This window comes from Felis catus, chromosome D2, assembly GCF_018350175.1.
Source record: "Felis catus isolate Fca126 chromosome D2, F.catus_Fca126_mat1.0, whole genome shotgun sequence".
Classification (NCBI taxonomy): Eukaryota; Metazoa; Chordata; class Mammalia; order Carnivora; family Felidae; genus Felis; species Felis catus.
This window is the reverse complement of record NC_058378.1, coordinates 70,700,483-70,723,275: the sequence shown is the minus strand read 5'-3', so window position 1 is coordinate 70,723,275 and position 22,793 is coordinate 70,700,483. Positions and strand designations below refer to the sequence as shown.

At 38.9% G+C, this 22,793-nt stretch overlaps 1 protein-coding gene across 1 annotated transcript in view; it reads right to left on the bottom strand.

Moving 5' to 3' along the window:
• NHLRC2 (NHL repeat containing 2) overlaps nucleotides 1–22,620 on the bottom strand; it is a 60,230-nt gene extending 37,610 nt beyond the window's left edge. Inside the window, exons 1-4 of the mRNA XM_011287569.4 lie at nucleotides 22,251–22,620; nucleotides 19,086–19,238; nucleotides 2,826–3,281; nucleotides 929–1,050 (exon numbers count right to left, since the gene is read on the bottom strand). Of these exons, the coding sequence (XP_011285871.2) occupies nucleotides 929–1,050; nucleotides 2,826–3,281; nucleotides 19,086–19,238; nucleotides 22,251–22,428 (909 nt within the window). The 5' untranslated portion in view covers nucleotides 22,429–22,620. The remainder of the gene's footprint in view (nucleotides 1–928; nucleotides 1,051–2,825; nucleotides 3,282–19,085; nucleotides 19,239–22,250) is intronic.
• Between the last annotated feature and the right edge of the window lie 173 nt (nucleotides 22,621–22,793).

The window sequence follows — 22,793 nt, the reverse complement described above, 5'->3', positions numbered from 1 at the left end:
AAATAATAATTAAAAAAACCACAGAACATTATGTACATACAATATGCCTCATTTGTTTAAAAAAGGATTCTCTAGAGACAGTCATTTATTTTTATTTTCTTTATTTTCATTTTAGAGAAGGAGCATGGTGGGGGAGGGGCAGGGAGTGAGATGGCAGGGAGAGGGGTGGGGGAGAATCTTAAGCAGTCTCCTTGCTCAGCACTCAGCCAGCCCAACATGAGGCTCGATCTCACGACATTGGGATCATGCCCTGAACAGAAATCAAGAGTTGGGACACTCAGGCGACTGAACCACCCCGCATCCCTAGAGGCAGTCTTTTAAATACAAATTTATTTGTATAGGACAGAAAAAAATCACTGAAAAGACAAAAATTTTAACAACGGGGAAGCTAAAATAGATGGTATGAGCCTTTTTATGTATTTTTTAAATACATTTTTAAGTGTATTCATTTTTAAAAAGCAAGACCATATATAACTTTTATAATGAAATAAAACAAATTTTAAGATTGACTTACATGTATTTCTGGGCAAAGCATAAAAGGTGAAGGGAGGTGGGAGTGGTATAATATTTCTTCTAGGTTTGAGAAAATTTAACTGAAAAAAGGAGAAAGCACTGCTCTGTCAACAGTGGTTAGGAAAATACTTCAAAATGAGGAGCTTTTAGGTGATTAGCTACTTTGAAACAAAAGGATAAACAACAACAACAAAAGGACTCGATTGGCAGGTTAATCCGTGACAGCCACAGGCTAAGACACAGAAAAACAAGACGCCCAAGAAAAACACTAAAGCAAGTACCTCTGAAAAAGGCTGCATAAAGAGGACTTGAGGTGTTTAAGCATTATGCTCTCACTTCAAATATTTAATGTAGCAAGGAAGTACCAGTTTTTCTAATTAGAAGTATCAAAACTGTATTTAAAATGGAAACTTACCTTTCTTATAAGGTGGTTTTCAGTATCTGCCACATATATGATATTATTCCTTATGGCTACCCCCTGTGGTGAATTAAAAGTTGACTCTGAAAATACTCCATCTTTTCTTCCAGGGTTGGGTCCTAAAAGACAAGATAGCCACAGGACGAATTTTTTCCTCTTAAAAAGTTATCTCAAATTAACCCCCCACCCCCATTTGTTTTTCTTTGTTTCTTTTTCTTGCACCTATATTAGGAAGATGGATATAAACTAGACCTATCGTGGTAATCATTAAAAAAAATTTTTTTTATGTTTATTTATTTTTGAGAGAGAGACAGAGTGTGAGAGGGGGAGGAGCAGAGAGAGAGGAAGACACAGAATCTGAAGCAGGCTCCAGGCTCTGAGCTGTCAGCATAGAGCCCAATGCGGGGCTTGAACTCACGAACCGTGAGATCATGACCCGAGCTGAAGCCAGACGCTTACCGACTGAGCCACCCAGGCGCCCCTCGTGGTAATCATTTTTCATAACATATGTAAATCAAACCTCAATGAAGAAAGAAAAACAGTATTTAGAACTGGGATTTTAATATAAATAGCAAGATACTTTTACCTAAAGTCTAGTGTTTCCCAAGATCTATTTTTCTTAGAAGTTTTGCTAATGACAGGGCTTACTGAACAATGGTCACTAGTGCACATTAGTAGCATATATCAGAAGGGAATATTTCTATTTTTTATTATTTTTTTAAGTTTATTTATTTATTAGGTGCCTGAGTGGCTCAGTCAGTTAAGTGTCCAATTTTGGCCCAGGTCATGATCTCACGGTTTGTGGGTTTGAGCTCCGTGTAGGGCTTGGAGCTTATAGCTCAGAGTCTCTTTGGATCCTCTGTCTCCCTCTCTCTCTAACCCTCACCTGCTCACACATGCCCTCTTTCTAAAATAAACATTAAAAAAAAATAAGAAGTTTGGGGTGCCTGGGTGGCTCAGTCAGTTGAGCCTCCGACTTTGGCTGAGATCATGATCTTGTGGTTTGTGAGTTCAAGCCCTGCATCAGGCTCTCCACTGACAGCACAGAGTCTGCTTGGAATTCTCATTTTCTTATTCTCTTTCTCTCTCTCTTCCCCCCAACCCCCCCTCCCAAAATAAATAAATAAATATTTTTCTGTCAAAATAAATAAAGTTAAAAAAAATCAGTTAAACCACAACTAACCAGTATTTCCTAAGTGTATCTGGCCACAGAATTCTTTTGAAGAACTATTGTAGAATAATTATTAATTTATCACAAGATAACATTATTCCTAAAAACATGTTTGGGAACGGTAGCTTGCTGCTGGTTTCTCCGTTTAACAAAGCAGAATATTCATTTACACTATTTTGAAAATTATTATAGAATTAAAAACCTTTTAACCATTTAAATTACACCTACTATAACTAATAATTTTTGAGCAACAGTTCTCATAAGTGCCTGTCTTAAACCCAAACATCAAGTTGCCCAAACAAAAGAAACACAAAATAAAGAACTCTAGCAAAAATGAAAAAGAAGAAATGTGAAAACTTAAGGAGCTAAGGGAACATATCTAAGCATACTAAGAATAGCACCAGGGCTTAGAGTAAGACTAGTTTATTTGCATTAGGAATGCACGAACCCCTACTTTATGGACTAATGCTGTATATGCTACTAAAGCAGAATTGCAAAAAGATGAATTATTTTTCTCTTTGACTATTACATTATTAGATGTCAATTTAGTCTGGATAAATACGATCAATAAGAATGTACTTAACAGATTTTATTAACTATGTAGATGTACTGAGCCCATTTTAGATCTAAAACCAGGGAGATATATTTCAATACATTTCCTTGAGCTGTTTTTTTTTTTTACTATAAAATATATTACATATCATAATTAGAAGCAAACTTTACCTCCAATGCTGTACTGAATTTGCCCATTCTTCAGGACGACCAAAATTCTATGATGTCCAGTGTCTGCTATTACCAATCTATTAGAAACATGGTCTACCGTTACTTTGCCAGGAAACAGCAATGGTGAAGGTGGCAAAGAATCTTTATAGAGTTTTATTTCAATTTTATGATTTCTGATCTGTCCCCTGTCTTTATAATACTTTAAAGCTATTGAAGTATATAAAAATAATTTATCTTTGTGTCCCTCTCCAATTAAAGAAAATAACATATTTCCACGAGGTCCAAGTATGACCAAAGTTGGCCAGCAGGAGACTTCTAGTTCTTGCCAAAGGCTGGCATCTGCATCATTAACCACAGGGTGGGTGATGTTGTATCGAAGAACGGCGCTCTTAATGTTATCCAGGACTTTTTCATTTGGGAACTTAGCCGAGTGAACACCAACAATCAGAAGACCGTCTAAATGGGAAAAAATGTAAGTTAAACATTATGAAGTAATCAAGTCTGAAAGTCACCATCTGCGCATTAGATTATGGGTCATTAATAAACAGTCCAGAGATTAAAACAAAAAAAAGGCAGAACTAAAAGTGTCTTCTTCAACTGCATTTAAACACACGTATAAAAAAATTAACACTCAAATATCATGACAATCTTGATAACTACATAAAAATGAATATGATCAAAATCATATGGCTATTTCAGGATTACACCTCTTTGTGTCCTTTATCTAGACAAAGTTTTAAAAAACACATTAATTTCTTATGAAGATACTGAAATACTGTTATTTTTTCTCCAACTATTATAAGCCCCTTTGAAATTCATAGTGACTATGACTGCTTTTTGTTAATATTTATTGTCACATTATCCTCTTAGGTTTTTCTGGCCTACCCACATTACAAATTAACAGAACTATAAGCAAGATGTTTCTATAATATTAAGGTCTTTGATTTATTTAAAATTCCCATTATGTGGTTCCTAGAACAAGCCTTAATTGAAGATAGCAGAAAAAAAAAAAAAAAGGAAAAAGTGTTCAGCTGGATTCAGAGAAAAAACTCAACACTGACTACAGAGGTAATACAATCTCCCAACACACTCCTCAAAACCTATGCACATCAGCATGAAGAAGAAATAAACTCACACAAACCGGCAGGTGTAATTTCCTAACAGACCATCCTTCCATTTGCAACTATTAAATCCCAACAAAAACACAGACATCACACAGGTACACATACCCTCATCCCCGCTGGAGTACAGAAAAAAGTAAACAAAAGCAGGCAGATTGTTGGGGGGTGGGGGCATTTCAAAACTTGGAAAACCAAACCATTAAGGGGAGTTTCGTTTTATTTTCCCCTTCATGGCTTGGCATTGAAGGTGGACCCCGGTTTGGAAGCAACGCAGGTGGCTAAGACCATGGAAACCCCTTTCTGGCCCAAGGAGCCAGGGAAACTGGAGAGGGTGGGGGAAACCCCAAGGGGAAGGGAGCAGGAGAAGGTGACTCCCCATTTCTGAGAATGAACACTCACAAGTCTCGGCCTGACTTCTCAACTATACACATGTGAGGCAGCCCTACAACAGTACAGCAAAGGCTTAAAGAACCGAGAAGTGGATTGCTGGGCTGATGAAAGGAGACACAGAGCTGATGGAAGAAGAGACAGAACTTTGAGTTTGCACCAACAAAGTTGAATGCCTACAAAAACAACTGACAGATACCAGCTCCAAAACGAAGCAGAAGTTTGAATTAGTAGACAAAACACCATAAAGGAACTCTAACTATGCTCCTTGAGGGAAAGAAAAGCACACTTGAGGGGCACCTGGGTGGCTCTGTTGGTTGGGCGTCCAACTCTTGATCTCAGCTCAGGTCATGATCCCCAGGGTCGTAAGACTGAGTTCCAAGTTGGGCTCTGAGCTGAGTGTGGAGTCTGCTTAAGATATTCTCTCTTTCCCCCCTCTGCCAGTCTCCCCCATTCTCACTTGCTATCTCTAAAAAAAAAAAAAAAGAAAAAAGAAAAACACACTTGACATGAATGAAAAAATAGGAAATAAAAATAGAAAAAAGAACTAAATGAAAATTTCAGAACTCAAAAATACCATATTTAAAATAAATTCACTGGATGAGCTCAATGGCAAAAAAGAGATGACAGAGAAAAGAGTCAGTAAACCTAAAAATAGCTCAACGGGAAATTATCCAATCTAAGGAGCACAAAGAAAGAAGACTGAAGAACAAAAATGAACAGAACCTCAGGAACCTGTGAAACAGTTTTAAATGATCTAATGTATGTGGACTTGGACTCACAGGAGGAGAAGACAAAAAGATTGGGGCAGAAAAAATATTTGAAAAATGCCAAAACTTCCAAAATTCATCTGAAGATATAAATTTACAGAAAACCCAGCTATATGGCCAACTACTCTTTGACAAAGCAGGAAAGAATACCCAAAGGAAAAAAAGAGTCTCTTCAACAAATGGTGTTGAGAAAACTGGACAGCGACATGTAGAAAAATGAAACAGGACCACTTTCTTACACCATACCCAAAAATAAATTCAAAATGGATGAAAGACCGAAATGTCAGATAGGAAACCATCAAAATCTTAGAGAACACAGGCAGAAACCTCTCTGACCTCAGCCAGGGCAACTTCTTACTAGACATGAACCTAAAGGCAAGGGAAAGAAAAACAAACATGAACTATTGCAACTTCATCAAAAGCTTCTGCACAGTGAAGTAAACAATCAACAAAATTAAAAGGCAGCCTAAAGAATGGTAGAAGATATTTACAAACAACACATCTGATAAATGGTTAGTATCCAAAATCTATAGAGAACTTATCAAATCCCAAAAACAAACAACTGAGTTAAGAAATGGGCAAAAGTCACGAATAGACACTTTTCCAAAGAAGACATCCAGATGGCTAACAGACATACGAAAAGATGCTCAACATCACTCGTCATCAGAGAAATACGAATCAAAACCACAATGAGACACCACCTCACCACTGCCCAAATGGCTAAAATTAACAACACAAGAAACAACAGGTACTGGCAAGGATGTGGAAGGAGAAAGGGGAGCCCTCTTGCACTGTTGGTTGGAATGCAAACTGGTGCAATCACTCTGGAGAACAATGTAGAGGTTCCTCAAAAAACTAAAAATAGAACTACCCTACCATCCAGCAATTGCACTACTAGGTATCTACCCAAAGGATACATAAATACAGATTCGAAAGGGTACATGCACCCCAATGTTGACAGGAGCATTATCAACAATAGCCAAACTATGAGGGAGTCCAAATGCCCCTCAACTGATGAATAAAGAAGATGTGGTATTTATATACAATGGAATATTACTCAGCCATCAAAAAGAATAAAATCTTGCCATTTATAACAATGTGGATGGAGCTAGAATGTATTAAGTGAAATAAGTCAATCAGAGAAAGAAATACTATATGATTTCACTCATATGTGGAAACAAAACAGATGAACATACGGGAAGGGTAGAAAAAAAGAAAAGAGGGGAACAAACCACAAGAGACTCTTAATGATAGGGAACAAACTGAGGGTTGTTGGAGGGAAGTGAGTGGGAGATGGGCTAGATGGGGGATGGGTATTAAGGAGGGCACTAGTTGTTAAATACAAGTGATGAACCACTAAATTCTACTCCCGAAAGTTTTTGCACTGTATGTTAACTAAATAAAAGTTAAATTAAAAAAATAAATGTACAGAATTCAAGAAATTCACTCTAAATAGGATAAATTAAAAGAAAATCACGTTAAGACATAATCTCTGAAAACCAAAGATTAAAAAATAACGTCACAAACATTTTAAAAGAAGATACACAAAACCAACCCAATGATTGGTGGTTAGAGACTGGGAAGAAGGGGGGTGGGGAGGAGTGGGAAAAATTATACACTTAAAATTATACACCTAAATGTGCAGTTTACTATGTGTCAATTATGCCACAATAAAGTTCTGAAAAAAAAAAAATAGCATGAGCTCTGGAGTCAGGCTCCCTATAATCAAATTCTGGCTTTACCACTTGCTGAATTACTTAATCCAATTAAGGCATTTAGCATAATACCTTTTATACATTATAAAAGCTCAAAGAATGTTTGCTATTATTTATTTAAAGTTGTAAATACAAGGACACCCGGGCGGCTCAGTCGGGTCGGTTGAGTGCCCAACTTCGGCTCAGGTCATGATCTCAAGGTTCCGGAGTTAAAGCCCCGCATTGGGCTCTCTGCTGTCAACAAAGAGCCTGCTCCAGATCCTCTGTCCCCTCTCTCTGCACCCCACCCCCAGACTTGCTCTGTCTCCCTCAAAAATAAAAACATGAAAAAAAATAAAGTTGTAAGTACAAAGATAACCAATGAAACAACTTTTTCTAACCAGAGCAATTAGTAAAATAGCAAAGAAAATACATCATGTTAAGAAAAACAAAGAAAACCTAATACATATAATGATTATGCACAATAATAAGTAAATATGAATGGGCTTAACTCAAAAAAAAAAATTCGGGGGGGTGCATGGATGGCTCAGTTGGTTAAGTTTGCAACTTCGGCTCAGGTCATGATCTCGTGGTCCATGAGTCCGAGCCCACACTGGGCTCTGTGCTGACAGCTCGGAGCCTGGAGCCTGCTACAGATTGTGTGTCTCCCTTTCTGCCTCTCTCCTATTCACACACTCTCTCAAAAAAAATTTTTTTTTAAAAAGAAAAAAAAAAAAAGAAAATGTACTGTTGCCTTGCTTTGTGTGTTATTCATATAAAGTCTGTCCTAATTTCCATGTTTTTGAAAGTCACTGTTTTTCCTGGAGGCCCTGAAGATATTTTTTAAACATCTTTAAAATGTAATAGTTTAAAGTAAGATACTTCTTGAGCTGTTCTGTGTCAATTTTCTCTGGTATCTGATAGTACCTTTCAATACGTAGATTCAAGGTTTCTTTTATTGCCAGAGCATTTTCTTGGATTCTAATTTTACGTATTAGTTTTGGTCAGTTGTTTTGATTGATTTTTCTTCAGTCTCCAAGTAGCCTTATGTTGGATCTCTTCTGCTTGTCTTTCATTTCAATCATTTCCTCTATTTTTACTTCTTTAGCTTATTTTCATTCTCTAGGTTTGTTCTTCTCCCCTTCTTTATTTAAATGTCCCTTATTACATTTTTATTTGAATTTACTGCCCCTTAGGCACCTTGTAATTTAGTCTTCTTTCTAAAATAACTTGGACTTTTTCCTTCTATTTCTTTTCTGAGTTCAATCAACACTCCTTACCTCTTGCATTGGGGGGGGGTGCATCTCCATTCTTAGTTTCTGAATTTTTTTTTTTTTTAGCATTTATTTATTTTTGAGACAGAGAGAGACAGAGCATGAATGGGGGAGGGGCAGAGAGAGAGGGAGACACAGAAGCGGAAGCAGGCTCCAGGCTCTGAGCCATCAGCCCAGAGCCCGACGCGGGGCTCGAACTCACGGACGTGAGATCGTGACCTGAGCTGAAGTCGGACGCTCAACCGACTGAGCCACCCAGGCGCCCCAGTTTCTGAATTTTTAAAAACATTTTTTATTTTTGAGAGACAGGTTGCGAGCAGAGGAGGGGCAGAGAAAGAGGGAGACACAGAATCCGAAGTAGGCTCCAGGCTTTGAGCTGTCAGCACAGAGCCCGACGCAGGGCTCGAACCCACAAACCACGAGATCGTGACTTGAGCTGAAGTCGGAGGCTTAACCTACTGAGCCACCCAGGCACCCCTTCGTTTGTGAATTTCTGGTTCAAGATCTTTTTAAATTATTTTTTTTTCAACGTTAATTTATTTTTGGGACAGAGAGAGACAGAGCATGAACGGGGGAGGGGCAGAGAGAGAGGGAGACACAGAATCGGAAGCAGGCTCCAGGCTCTGAGCCATCAGCCCAGAGCCTGACACCGGGCTCGAACTCACGGACCGCGAGATCGTGACCTGGCTGAAGTCGGACGCTTAACCGACTGCGCCACCCAGGCGCCCCTCTTTTTAAATTATTCTTAAACGCTGTTTGAGGATGTGTAATTCAATATGGAGGATTGTGTTACAGTTTTTTTGTGATCATTAGGAATGTTCATCAGCACTTCAACTCTAACTTAACATTTTCAGCTTTTTACAATTTTATATGGATGTGATCTTTTTAATATTCCCACCCATTTTGTGGACAGGGCTCCTAGATTGAGAGTACACTTTTCTGACAGTTCCCTTTCTCTGTGCAGTTTCATTTTTGGGTAGCATTGTTGCAAGAAGGGGGTTGATGTGTATTTTCTCTCTCTTTTTTTTTTTTTCCTGCAAGATCCTCAACATTTTGGTTTTGTTTTTTGGGTTATTTTGTTTGTTTGTTTGTTTGTTTAAGTAGAGGATCTTCAAGGGGAAACCCCATCTCTAGGTCTGATTCCCTCCAAGAGGCAATGCTGCTCTGAGGCTTCTGTTCTTAGGCCCAAACTCTTTCAAGAGCTGGTGCTATGATCCAAACATGTGTTCAGTATTTTGCACTGAGTGGTGGAGTTTCTCTTTCTACTGGTAAGGGGGTTACTCTGTGCTTAGCCCAAGACCTCTAAACCACTCTCCTTTTTTTCCCCATGGGGTCTTTTCAAATTCCCCCCATCCCTGTTCTAGCACCTGCAGGCTTCCAGCGAGAGGACCTTTAATGGAATTCAGTTTATTTCTCAACTTACAGGTAGTTTGGAAGCATGATATTCTCGGCCTCCTAGTATTGCTGAAGGCACGATCAAGTGTGGTTTTGTTTATTCTCCTTGTTTTTATGTTTGAGGGAGAGGAAAAGATAAGTGGGGAGATTCAAAATTAGGTGGCCTCCATTCTCCTCCAAAACCAGAAATGGGAGAGAGAGATTTCAGTTTTCAACATCAGGTATATTGAGATATAAGTTACTTGAATTTTGTTCCTCAATACTTTGTTAATTGGTTAAATAAAATATAACTAAATCCTAAAACCAGCCTGTTACTTAATGGAGAAAAATAGTAAGTATTTCCAAATAAGATAAAGAACAAGGCAAAGATGCCCACTGTCTACTACTATTAAATAATGAATTGGGGGGGGGGGCGCTATTAGCCAACAAAATTAGACAAATCGATTATAGAGATAAGATTTGGAAAATTTCTTTGCAAATAACATAGCATGTTAGGGGAACCTCAGAGAATCAATTACAAAACTAAACAAAATAGTAAAAGATTTAGGAAGCAGAACATAAAATAACAACAAAAAAGAATACAAAATTAACAGATAAAAATCAACAGCTTTTATATACCTATACAATAGCCAGTTGGGAGTATAGAATGGTAGACAAAACCCCACTTACAATAAATAGCCACAAAGACAAGAAAAGATTTTCAAACACATTCTAAACTGTAATTTAAAACTACATCAAGGGGTACCTGGCTGGCTCAGTACAGTATGCAACTCTTGATCTTAGGATCATAAGTTTGAGTCCCATGTTGGGTGTAGAGTTTACTTAAAAAATAAATAAAACCACACAAAGATACCATTTTTTTTTAACCTATTAGATCAGTACAAATTAAAAAAGTGTGTCAACCATACACAAAAATAAACTCAAAATGGATGAAAGAACTAAATGTGAAACAGGAAACCATCAAAACCCTAGGGGGGAAAACAGGCAACAACCTCTTTGACCTTGGCCGCAGCAACTTCTTACTTGACACATCTCCATAGGCAAGGGAAATAAAAGCAAAAAATCAACTACTGAGACCTCATCAAGATAAAAAAAACTTCTGCAAAGCAAAGGAAACAATCAACAAACCTAAAAGGCAACTGATGGAATGGGAGAAGATATTTGCTAATGACCTATTGGATAAACGGTTAGTATCCAAAATCTATAAAAAACTTACCAACTCAACACCAGCAAAATAAATAATCCACTGAAAAAATGGGCAGAAGACATGAATAGACACTTTTTCAAAGAAGACACCAGATGGCCAACATATGAAAAGATGCTCAACATTGCTTATCATCAGGGAAATACAAATCAAAGCCACACTGAGATACCACCTCACGCCAGTCAGAGTGGGTAAAATGAACAAATCAGGAGACTATAGATGCCGGAGAGGATGTGGAGAAACGGGAACCCTCTTGCATTGTTGGTGGGAATGCAAACTGGTGCAGACGCTCTGGAAAACAGTGTGGAGGTTCCTCAAAAAGTTAAAAATAGAACTACCCTACAACCCAGCAATAGCATTACTAGGAATTTATCCAAAGTATACAGGAGTGCTGATGTATAGGGGCACACGTACCCCAGTGTTTACAGCAGCACTATTAACAATAGCCAAATTATGGAAAGAACCCAACTGTCCATCAACTGATGAATAAAGATGTGGTTTATATATACAAGGGAATACCACCCGGCAATGAGAATGAAATCTTGCTATTTGCAACAACGTGGATAGAACTGAAGGGTATTATGATAAGTGTTATGAAATAAGTGATATGAAATGTCAGTCAGAAAAAGATACCAAGTTTTCACTCATATGTGGAAGTTGAAAAACTTAACAGAAGACCATGGGGGAAGGGAAGGGGAAAAATAGTTTCAAACAGAGAGGGAGGCAAACCATAAGAGACTCTTAAATACCGAGAACAAACTGAGGGTTGATGGGGGTAGGGGCCCAGGGGGCAAAGAAAAGGGGTCATGGGCACTGAGGAGGGCACTTGTTGGGATGAGTGCTGGGTGTTGTATGTAAGCGATGAATCATGGGAATCTACTCCCAAAGCCAAGAGCACACTGTATACATGGTATGTTAGCCAACTTGACAATAAATTATATTTAAAAAAAAAACCAAAAAACACGTCAATACATTTTACTGGAGCAGCAGTGGGAAAAGAGGCACCCTCACAGTCTAGGAACACAAACTAGTACAACCCTCCTGGCTCACAATGTGGCAATACTCAACAAAACTATATTATACGCATTTAACTTTGACCCAGAAATCCCACCCCTAGGAATCTACCCCCAAGATATGCCACCAGTAATACAAAAACATACCATGAGGTTATTCGCTGTAACTGCTAAATATTGGAAACAACCTAAGGGCCAATACATAGGACAGGACAGTGAGTGAATAAATTCTGGTGTACACAGACATATACACACACACACACACACACACACACACACACACACACACAAAATGGAGTTCTATAAAAATAATCAGGAAATTCTCTATATGAAGTGGCCTCCAGGATAAATTGTTACATTAAAAAAGCAAAACACTCAAAAACATCTACAGTAGGTCACTGTTAGTATTTTTTAAAATTGTTTATTAATGTTAATTTCTTTTTGAGAGAGGGAAACAGAGCAGGAGCAGGGGAGGGGCAGAGAAAAAGGGAGACACAGAATCCGAAGCAGACTCCAGGCTCTGAGCTCTCAGCCCAGAAGCCCAACACGGGGCTCAGACTCAACAGCAGTGAGATCATGATCTGAGCCGAAGTCAGATGCTGAACAGTCTTAACCACAGGTGCCCCAGTATTTTTTTTTTAAAGAGAAATAAAAAAATAGAAATCATGTTGGAAAGGGATGGAAAGAATGGGAAACTAGAAACAGGTAGAGGGGTGCCTGGCTGGCTCAGTTGGTTAAGTGTCCGACTTAGGCTCAGGTCATGATCTCGCGGTTTGTGAGTTCGAGCCCTGCTTCGGGCTCTGTGCTGACAGCTCAGAGCCTGGAGCCTGCTTCAGATTATGTGTCTCCCTCTCTCTCTGCCCCTCCGATGCTCATGCTCTGTCTGTCTCTGTCTCTCAATAATAAATAAATGTTTAAAAAAAGAAAAGAAAAGAAACAGGTAGAGAGATGGGTAGATGGAGCTATACTTTCTGTATAGTTCTGACTTTCAGGACCATGCTAAGATTTCACATACTCAAAAACAAATATAATCAACTAAAAATACAAACAGAAACAAATGAATCTAGCTGTACTTCAAACGAACAACATAACCTCATGAGGAGTGGGGAGGATTAGTCTAAGTAATTTTTAACTAGTTGGGAGGGACTAGAAGCAAAGACACCCCAGTAGCAATGAGTGCAGGATGTACCCAGATCTTGGTTTCTCAAACCCATTCCCAATATTCAATACTAAACAGAATCAGAGCTCTTTGGAGAAATGGCTGATTCACGGAAGGGGCTGGGAAAGTATAAGAGGAATCTTTAAATATTTTGTTGTGACAAGGAAGTGTTTGGAGAATGAGAAGCATGGATCAAAAGGACACAGGTGACAGCTTGAAGAGGATCCCATTCATCCAACAGGGGCAATATGAATATCTAAATAATGACTTACAGCCCAATGAATTAAGAATCCAAGTCATGTCTATATTTTACATGTGTGATATACATACATACACACTATGTACCAAAATATACATACATCCATCTATTCCCTCTGATCAACATAGCCAACACTTGTTCGAAGAAGTGAAGGTTAATGGGAGATGTTTGCCTTTAGAAGGTGTTAACTAAGTGAAGAGAGCAATGAAGGAGATTCCATGGCGACAAAACACATGGAAGCCAGAGTGTATGAACGATGGAGGAGACTGAAGAAGTGACTAGGACAGGGAATGAAGGGGAGCAAAGGATTTAAAGGATCTAGGTTGTTAGCCCGAGGAATGATGGAAGGCATATGGATAATGAAGTGCAAGTCTCAGAGATAATTTACACCAAACTTATGACTTTCCCCTCCAAACCTGTCCTTTCTATAGTGTTTCCTTTCACCAAATGGCACCGTCATCTGTCCAATTATACAAGCCAAAAACCTACCTAGGATATCTCTGTTATACCAAAGAGCCCTCTCTCATCACCCATATTTAATCCATGACCAAATCTTATTAATCTTATCCCTCTATAACTAGTTTCAAGCTATTGTCATGTCTCATAGGAAGCACAACAGCCTTGTCACAGATCTCTCACATCCAGTCTTGTCCACTAATTAGTTACCTACCCAGGAGTGAGACTGTTTTTTTTTTTTTTAAATGTTTGTTTATTTTTGAAAAAGAGAGAGACAGAGACAGAGCATGAGTGGGGAAGGGGCAGAGAGAGGGAGAGCAGGCTCCAGGCTCTGAGCTGTCAGCACAGAGCCTGACATGGGGCTCGAACCCAAAAACTGAGATCCTATGACCCGAGCTGAAGTCAGAAGCTTAACCGACTGAGCCCCCCAGGCGCCCCAAGAGTGGGACAGATCTTGAAACAATCACAAATCTCATCCTGTCACCCTCTTCCAGAAAATCTGCCATTGTTCTTTGTGTAAAAACTAAATCTCATCTCCCCAGCATGTTCTCCACGCCTTTCTTCCCCTCCCCTCAGGGTGTTAGAGCAACCTGGCCTTCCTTCAGTTCCTCCAGAATATCATTATTCCTCTTGCTTTAATGCCTTAACACACAATCCTCCTCTGGCCTGGAATGTTCTTCACCCTTTCTCACCTAGTAAAGCCATACTTCCCTTTTACATCTCAAGCTTAATTTTCACTCTTAAGAAAGCTTTCTTTAATTCCTCCAGATTAAACTCCATTATTTGTTTTCATAGCACCTGTAATTTTTCTTCTTAGTACTAATCAGAAATTATAAAAATATTTGTGAGTATCTGATTATAAGTCTTGCCCTTGTTAGACTGTAATTCCTATTAATTATTTAGGGACCATGCATGTTTTATTATTCACTAGCACAGTACTTAGTAGAAAATAAAATGATGAATAGACAGGGCATAAATACTGAAGAAATTTATATATCTATACAATATATAAACCATATTATATTGTCTAAATAGAATATCTATATTAATCTACAAAGACAATTGCCAAATAACAATGCCTCCCATTTTTTCAGTGTCAATAACCTTAAAGTATGGAGATTTTTCTTAAGCTATTTTGCTTTTTATGTTAATTGTACACAATAAAAATAGAATGTCAAAGATTCTTCACTTTATGAATATTTTGAGAGCACAGGGATCAAAACACTCCATTTAAAATAAATTATAGAAGGAAAGGAAGAGACGGAGAAGGAAGGAGGAGAGAAGAGAGGGAGGAAGGGAGGGAAAGACAAGCTGTATAAAAAGAATAACTGCTTCTAAAATATCAGTAATAAAATAACTTCAAAAACTCACTTTGAAATCTTCAAAGGTCTTATTTTTCAGAGATATAGATATACAGAATTGTACTAGATTATAATTATATACAGTAATATGTACAACATTGTATTTTATACACTATATACTAGAGTGTATAGTTAATCATAAACATTGTAATAACCTACTTAAATGGAAGATTGAAAGCAGTTGAGTTTTACAGGTTACAAAATTGTAGATGGAGACGTTTTGAGATCTAAAAGACAAGCATGACACTTTACTGGGCAAGAAAGGATAACATTATTCCAAGCAGAATGAATGCTAAGTGTCAGGGCCTTAAGGCAAGAGAAACAGGGACACTGAGGAACCCGGGAGGCCAGAACACCCTGAGGGGAGAGAAGGGTGTGGAGAAGCAGGATTTTAGGTCTCATACTGAGAGATGCAACCATGATGTGAAAAGATCAAAATCACTGAACACTAAAGCACAAAGCCAAAGCATTTGAAATTTTTTTTTAGAATTTCAAAAACTGACCCTGCATTACCCTGCATCTCTCCTGAAACATCCTAAACTGACCAATATTTTCATATTTTAACTATTTTAATGTTTTTATTTTATTTTTGAGACAGAGACAGAGCATGAACAGGGGAGGGCCAGAGACAGAGGGAGACACAGAATCTGAAACAGGCTCCAGGTTCTGAGCCGTCAGCACAGAGCCCGAGGTGGGGCTCGAACCCAGGAACTGTGAGGTCATGACCTGAGCCGAAGCCGGATGCTTAACCGACTGAGCCACCCAGGCGCCCCTTACTTTAACTATTTTAAAAACAGAATAATATAGGTACTGCTGCAAAACGAAGATAGAGTGTGCAGACACGAGTTAACACGGCATGCCTGCCTGGTATTCTTCCAAGGTCTGCTTAGAAGGCTGGCCCTTGCCTGGATTTCAGGAGGGTTCCTGAGATTCTCAGGATGGAGAAGAGTGTCTCACTATGCCTAAACTGTTGGCACAAATAATATGGTTTATGCTGAACCCTTGCTTTCCTTCTGGGGCTCTAGAATCTTCATACATGCCACCAGGCAGAAGCTGCCTATTTGGCCAGCCCCCAGTAAAAACCCCGATTGCTGAGTCTTTAATAAGAGTCCCTGGTAACATCTCAAATGTGCTCTAACAACTCTTTGCTGGGAATTAAGTGGTCTCGTAGGACTCCACTAGGAGTGGAGGTCTTGTGTTTGGTCTCCCCTGGACTTAGCCTCTCATGAGCACCTTCTCCTTTGCTGCCTCCACTCTGTATCCTTTAGCTGTTAATAAATTACAACAGTGAGTTCTCCTAAAGAATTACCGAACCCAGGGAAGGTCTGGGGAACTCTGATGCACAATCAAATTACATACTGACTCATAGAAAGGTTTAGTTTCATTATGAAATTAGAACTGCATTCTTCTAATTTTTAATAAAGTATAAAACAGAAAAATAGCATCTCCTCCGTAGTGAGAATGCAAGCATTTACCTGGTGGTACTCTGGTGTTTAGGTTAATTCTGATTTAATTATACATTAGCATACACCTAGGAGTCACATTTTAAAATATGTCAAATATTAGGGAATATAGTTTCCCTATAGGGAAAATAGTTTCTCTAATAAATGTTTTCTTATAAAACAAGAGTACTTGTCCTCAATAGCCATTGGGCTACATGTGGATATTATATAATATGCCATTAAGGTACCCAGCATAAAAGGCAAAAACATGTTTATAAACTCTCAAGTAGAAACAGAAAAAAAAACAGAAACAAAAACCACCTAAGGTACCTGTCAGTCTAATGTAAACATGTGCTGAATTACTATGGATTAATTACAAGCTTAGGGCAGTTACATTCTTAAATCTTTGAAGATAAGAGCCATTCATTACTATTAAATATCTTTTTACTTTAGACTCTGGCATTTATAATGTCTCATGCTATTAGGAAAATGATGCTGGTCACCGTTACAAACTTGATTTTAAAAGCTGTTTTAGAGCAGAAGGAACTGGGTCCTAATTTGGACTCCTTTCAGGCTGTTTTTGAATTAATAAGCACTTCCCTCACTTAGCTGAGCATTTCTTGCTTACTGATAAAATGAACTGAATACTCCATGGAATTTAAAATAGGCTGCTGAATGTCACTTCAAGAACTATTAGCATTGCTGCAAACATGTTCAGAAACAGAGCAGATAGTAATGAGACAAGACACATCGCTGTAAGAAAGCATATTAATTTAGTGACAGCTTATTGAACTTTCAGGTGATAATCTCTGGGTATGCCTGCTTTTGTGAATATGAATTGAATATATCTTTTCAGCAATATAAAAACATTTCTAAGTTACTGGCATTTTCATAAAGTAGCATATTATTGAACATGTCCTTGAAATTACATTGTTGGGACCACTTCAAGTATTTTACTTTTCACAAGTATATGTGGATGCAAAACTAGTTTTTATTTTTTGTCACGATGTGCTATAAAAATGATGCTTCCAGTAAACTGGTAAAAAGGTTACAAGGATCCATTCCAAGAAGTTTGAATTTGCTTCGGGTGTGGAATTAACCAATTAAGTTACCAAATACAGCCTTTTAGGGATGGTCTTAAGGATGGAAACAGTTCACTGGGATTCTTAACCCAGATCTGCAGCGCCTTTCTAAAACACAAATCTTACTGTCATCCTCTTATTAAACCAACAAACCAACAAACCAAAAGCAACCTGAAACACCTCAGTATCTTCACTGGAAGACAAAGTCCAAGCTATTTATTCTTAGTAACAAGACCCTTCACAACTGTCTGCACCTAATGTAACTTCCTCTCCTTTTGTCTTTCCTAGGAGCCCCTACAATCTTGCCCCACTGAACTATTATTTACCTCTCTCCAAGAAACCTACTTTTCCATGTCTCCCTGCTTGTCTATCTGTTGCTTCCTCCTGCTCCTTTTTCATTTGCAGCTGTACGCCTACCTGCTCATTTTTCAAGTTCCAGCCTGTCTCCTCCTGAGAAATCTTTTCCAATGCTTCTAGGCAAAGTGAGTTACGCCTTTCCTCAGGTTCCATAATGCTTTTTATTCAACTCTGTTGCATATTTCCTCAGTTAGCAGAGTACCCTGCACATACTACATGCTCAATAAATATATTTATTTATAGGAGTTTGGCCAAGACACACAGGCACGCAAAACTAGTAGATAACGAGACGCTCTTATTTCTTAAATCAATACAGATGAAATTTTGAAAACATAAATTAGTTCCCAGGAATACTGGAGTTCTTGATAAATCTCAGTGACTGGCAATTTCAAGATACAATATATTACAATTTGTAAGCATTGGAGGTTTTACTTGCACTGAAGATTTTAACCTACCAGTCCCTTTTTTTTTAATCACTCCGTTTTTAAAACCAAGATATCTTTCAATTCTGTGCATGTATACTCTATTCTGATTTTTACTCTAAGATCATTGACCCTCTCTCCTTTTTAAACACTCCAGGTGTGAAGCTTCCATTCATTTAAGCCTAATTAAATGGAACCTTTAATTAGTTTCATTCACCCCATATGCTCTCTTTTTCAGAAAAAAGTAAACGAGGAAAAAGATCTGAAAAAATTTCAGTTCTAAAGCAAATACTAAGTATAATCTCTTACATCTTCAGAATTTATAATACCATAAAAGAGGATTTCCTAGTGTGCTTTGGAAAACATTAACCTTTATAAGTCATTTTTTAATAAAATAGGGTCAAAGAAAAGGTATCTGCTATAATATTTTGCATTCCACTGTATGCATTTGAAATGAAAGGAAGTCGAATCGCATTTTCTAATAAGAACTTTTATCTTTATGTCTTAGTGCGAAGAGTGTAAGATTAGAAACACAAGTTTCATTTGTTCATAGAACAAATTTTGGTTCAGTCTAAATATACAAGACAAACTTTTAAAAATACTTGATCATAAAAGAGTAAATCATGACCTAACCTCAGAGAAGAAACATAGATTAAGCCTGGTTCTCGAGGAAGGCAAACCATTATCTTTAAGCGTAACTCTTCACGAAAAAGCGCATGGAGTCCTTAAATCATAGATTAGAAATGCCTTCTGCAATCGTTGAAGTCGTGCCAGATGTTCATTCTCCTATAAGCAAATGAGTCAGCCACTACTCCAGTGCCCACGCCGGGACAGTCTGTTAGAAACCAATTAAAGGGCAGGTACCTTTATCAGAGTATGTGTGTTCTAATGCATGAAGATCAGGCAGTAGATGAATGCAGTTTATGCAGCAGTAGGTGAAGAAATCAAGGATGACTACTTTTCCACACAGATCCTTGTAGACAGATATAGGCTCTTCAGTGTTCAGCCATTCTAATCCTGAAATTTACAAAATAAATTATGATAAAAAGAAAAGGCAAAGATAATTTATCTAAAACTTTCCATTAAAACATAAACCATTATTATTTCAAGGAGGGGATAGGGCAGTGGGGCAAGATGGGAAAGACGCTATTATGGGGCAATATGCAAACATAGTAAGAAAAAGCTACTAAATTCTTTCAGAAATAGAATAGTCTGTGTGTGAAAGAAAACAAGATCAACGCATGTAGGTAAAAACAAGAGTCAATATCAAATATTAAGAGGACCTAAGTACACAATCAGGTTCAAAGGAGCTTTTTAGAAAGAAGCTCAATCTTAAGAACAGCAAGACAGGACTAAATTCAAAAAGGAACAAAATGTTAAAATATAAAGATAAACATACAAAATGTCTAATTTCCTAAGAACTAAAATGCTCTGGATTTGAAGGAGGCCTTAACCACAAAATATTTCAAATGCAAAGTTAAGCAAAATACACTAGCACAGATTTCATGGAGGCAGTATTAACACTGATGAAGAACGGGTTTGCCTCCCTCCAAAGAAAAATGGAATCTCATTAATCTGTACTTTTTTAAATCAGAATATATAATTTCTTGAGTAGGACTTACAATTTTGTTAATAATTAAAAGATTTTGTTAAATATTAAAAGCACAGCTAACCAATTTAGAAAAACAAAGATAATGAGTTTGTGGTTTATGAGTAAATGCAGTCACTAAAACCGTTAATTGTACCTCGGAGCAGGTATCTGGAAATATTTTATAGAAATTGAAAGCCAAAGTTAGGTGGAAGAAGTGTATAATAACAGCTAATGCCTAATAGCAGTAACTGGAGTTACTCAATTTAAACAAAATTCTAAAAAAAAAAAAAAATCGAAATCAAACCAGGATTTCTGCTTTAATAGTCCAATTTAGTGAGGTTTTAGGTGAGAGTGAGCTCTTAATTATGCATTTTTATAAAGTGTTAATTGCATACCAGATCAAGTAATCACATAAAACCTCAAACTAATGTATATTTCATATCTTAATGGCAAAATATTTATGAATCTGTCTTTTAAATTTATTTTCTGTAAATAGTCAAGAGTGACTTAGACTGGGGGGTAAGGAAACTATTATTAAATATCTGTTATTTTCTTACCATGCTTAATAAATTTTACAGTAACAATGAATATACTTTTTAAAAGCTGCCAACATTTGGGACGCCTGGGTGGCTCAGTCAGTTGAGCTTTGAACTCTTGGTTTCCGCTCAGGTCATGATCTCACCGTTGGTGAGTTCGAGCCTCACATCAGGCTCTGTGGGGACAGAGCAGAACTGTTTGGGATTCTCTCTCTCTGCCCCTTATCCACGTGGTGTCTCTCCCTCTCAAATTTTAAAATAAGCAGCCAACATTTATTGAGATCTCCTATGAACTAAGAACTTTAGATATATTACCTCTGACCCACATAATTAACCTGAAAGGTAAATACTAGGTTTATTTTATAAGGTAGTAAAGTGAGGCTTGGAGAAATCAAGTAACTTGCTCAAAGTCATGCAGCTAACAAATGAAATAACTAGGACTTAACCCCAAATCTGTCTGAATCCATCCATTACACCACAGTTTCCCATAAACACTTACGTCTTTTAAGAAATGAACAAAGCATACTGTTTGCGTTAGGTTTATGACTTCTCGATTATAGTTCACTGATAAAGAAACCAAAGAAAAACTCTTACCTAATACTCTGAGCTCAATAATCAGCTCCAGCAGAAAATCTGATTACGTCAAATACAAAGCCTGAATATTTTGTTACATTATTTATGAATCACGAAGGTCAAATCTCATGGTAATAAAATACACCCAGTGTAACTATAAACAAGACTAGAAAACAAAAACATTGCCCCCAAACCTCACTGGTGACTAGTCTGTAACACTGTACTATGTAACTTCTTACAAAGTTTCTTTTTTTTAATAAACATGCACATATGTATATAATCTCTTTAATTTCTTTGATGGGTTAAGCAGTCACGCACCCAATTCTCTTGTAATAATTCCACAATATTTCAAATCCAGCCTAGGATTAGCAACAGGAAAAAAAAAAAACAAAACCATTTTTGAAGCTAGGAGCAAAAGGCTTGGAAAGACACGTGAGACTCTGTTGTCAGAGGCGAGGTTCCGATATACCTCCCAGGAGATACTGAACCCTGCCATATCCAACCGATTAACTATACATGTGGTTTCAGTGTCATGCCAGGAGACACGCCAACACCAACAAAACAATGCCAGTCCCAACCAAAGAAGGGAAAGTACGGTTTCGTTTATCATAGCAAGATGTGCTTCCCAAATAGCACTACTGCGGGTATCAGTTCCCTGGTGTTCCAAGCACTCAAAGAACTGGGATTCACACCCTGTTGACTGGCCATAATTGATTCAGATTTTAAGAATGACAAATGTTACGACTTGGAACGGAGAAGTGTGGCACAGCTAAGATACTTGCCAACCCGGGGTCTGCAGAGTCTGACTTTGGCGGTTATTATTAGCTGTGAAGCCTTAAGAAAGTTACTTAGCCTTCCCGTGCCTCAGTTTCCTCAACTATAAAATAAGTCTGTTAAGAAGCCTCGGCGGGTTGTAGAGAAGGTTAACTAGTCCCCTGAAGTGTTCACAACGGTGGGTGGCACAGACGTGTTAAGTGTCAGGATGATGCACAGAGGATGGCAATGACGACGCTGGGCAACCAGACTGCAACGACACGGTGGCATGGACATTTCAATCGTCGCCAGCCGGACCCACGAAGCATTCGTGGAATATCTAAGTTAACACAAGGCCCGGGCAAGGGCTCGGGACACAGTGACGAAAGTGCACGTCCCCGCGCTCCAGAAAACCACCCTCTGCCGCCGCTTCCGGCCCGGGGGAAGCGGCACAGCGGGCGAACCGCCCCCGCGCGGCCGCACTACCCTGCCTCGCCCCCCGCTGCAGGGGAGGGCGCAGTCCCCGAGGAAGGGGAGGTTCCGGGAGGGGTCCCCACCCCGAAGCCTGCCCCTCACCTTCCGGAAACTCGGGCACTGACAAGTCCTGCTCCCAGCCGTCCACCTTCTGCAGATACTGGTAGACCAAGCTGTCCTTCTCCTCCTGGGTGACGGCGTCGAGCAGGGCGTACTCCAGAGATGTCTGAGCCGGGAGCAGGCCCGCGAGGCTGGAGCCCCGGGCGCCGGGGGCCGCCATGTTCTCTCCGGACAGTCCAGAGGCGGCAGCCGGGCCCGCGGGAGGGTCTCGTGCAGGGAGAGAGGAAGCGCTTACGGTCCTTTGGTTTCAAAACGGCACATTCGCTTCACGCTCCCCCAGCCCCCACTCCACGCAAACGACACCGTTTCTTTTGTAATCATGCATCCCGATGCTAAGGTACAAAGTGTTGCAATTCCCGGGCCCGTAATTTAGCCACCGGCCCAAGCCACCCCGCCCCTTCCAGAGCCCCTCGGCACAGCTGAGCCTGGACATTCGGAGCGCCAGATTCAGCATGAAGAAAGCCTGTGGGTCAGCGTTCCAGAAGCTCTAAGAGAACCATTCCCTCCCCCCGCCACGCACACACA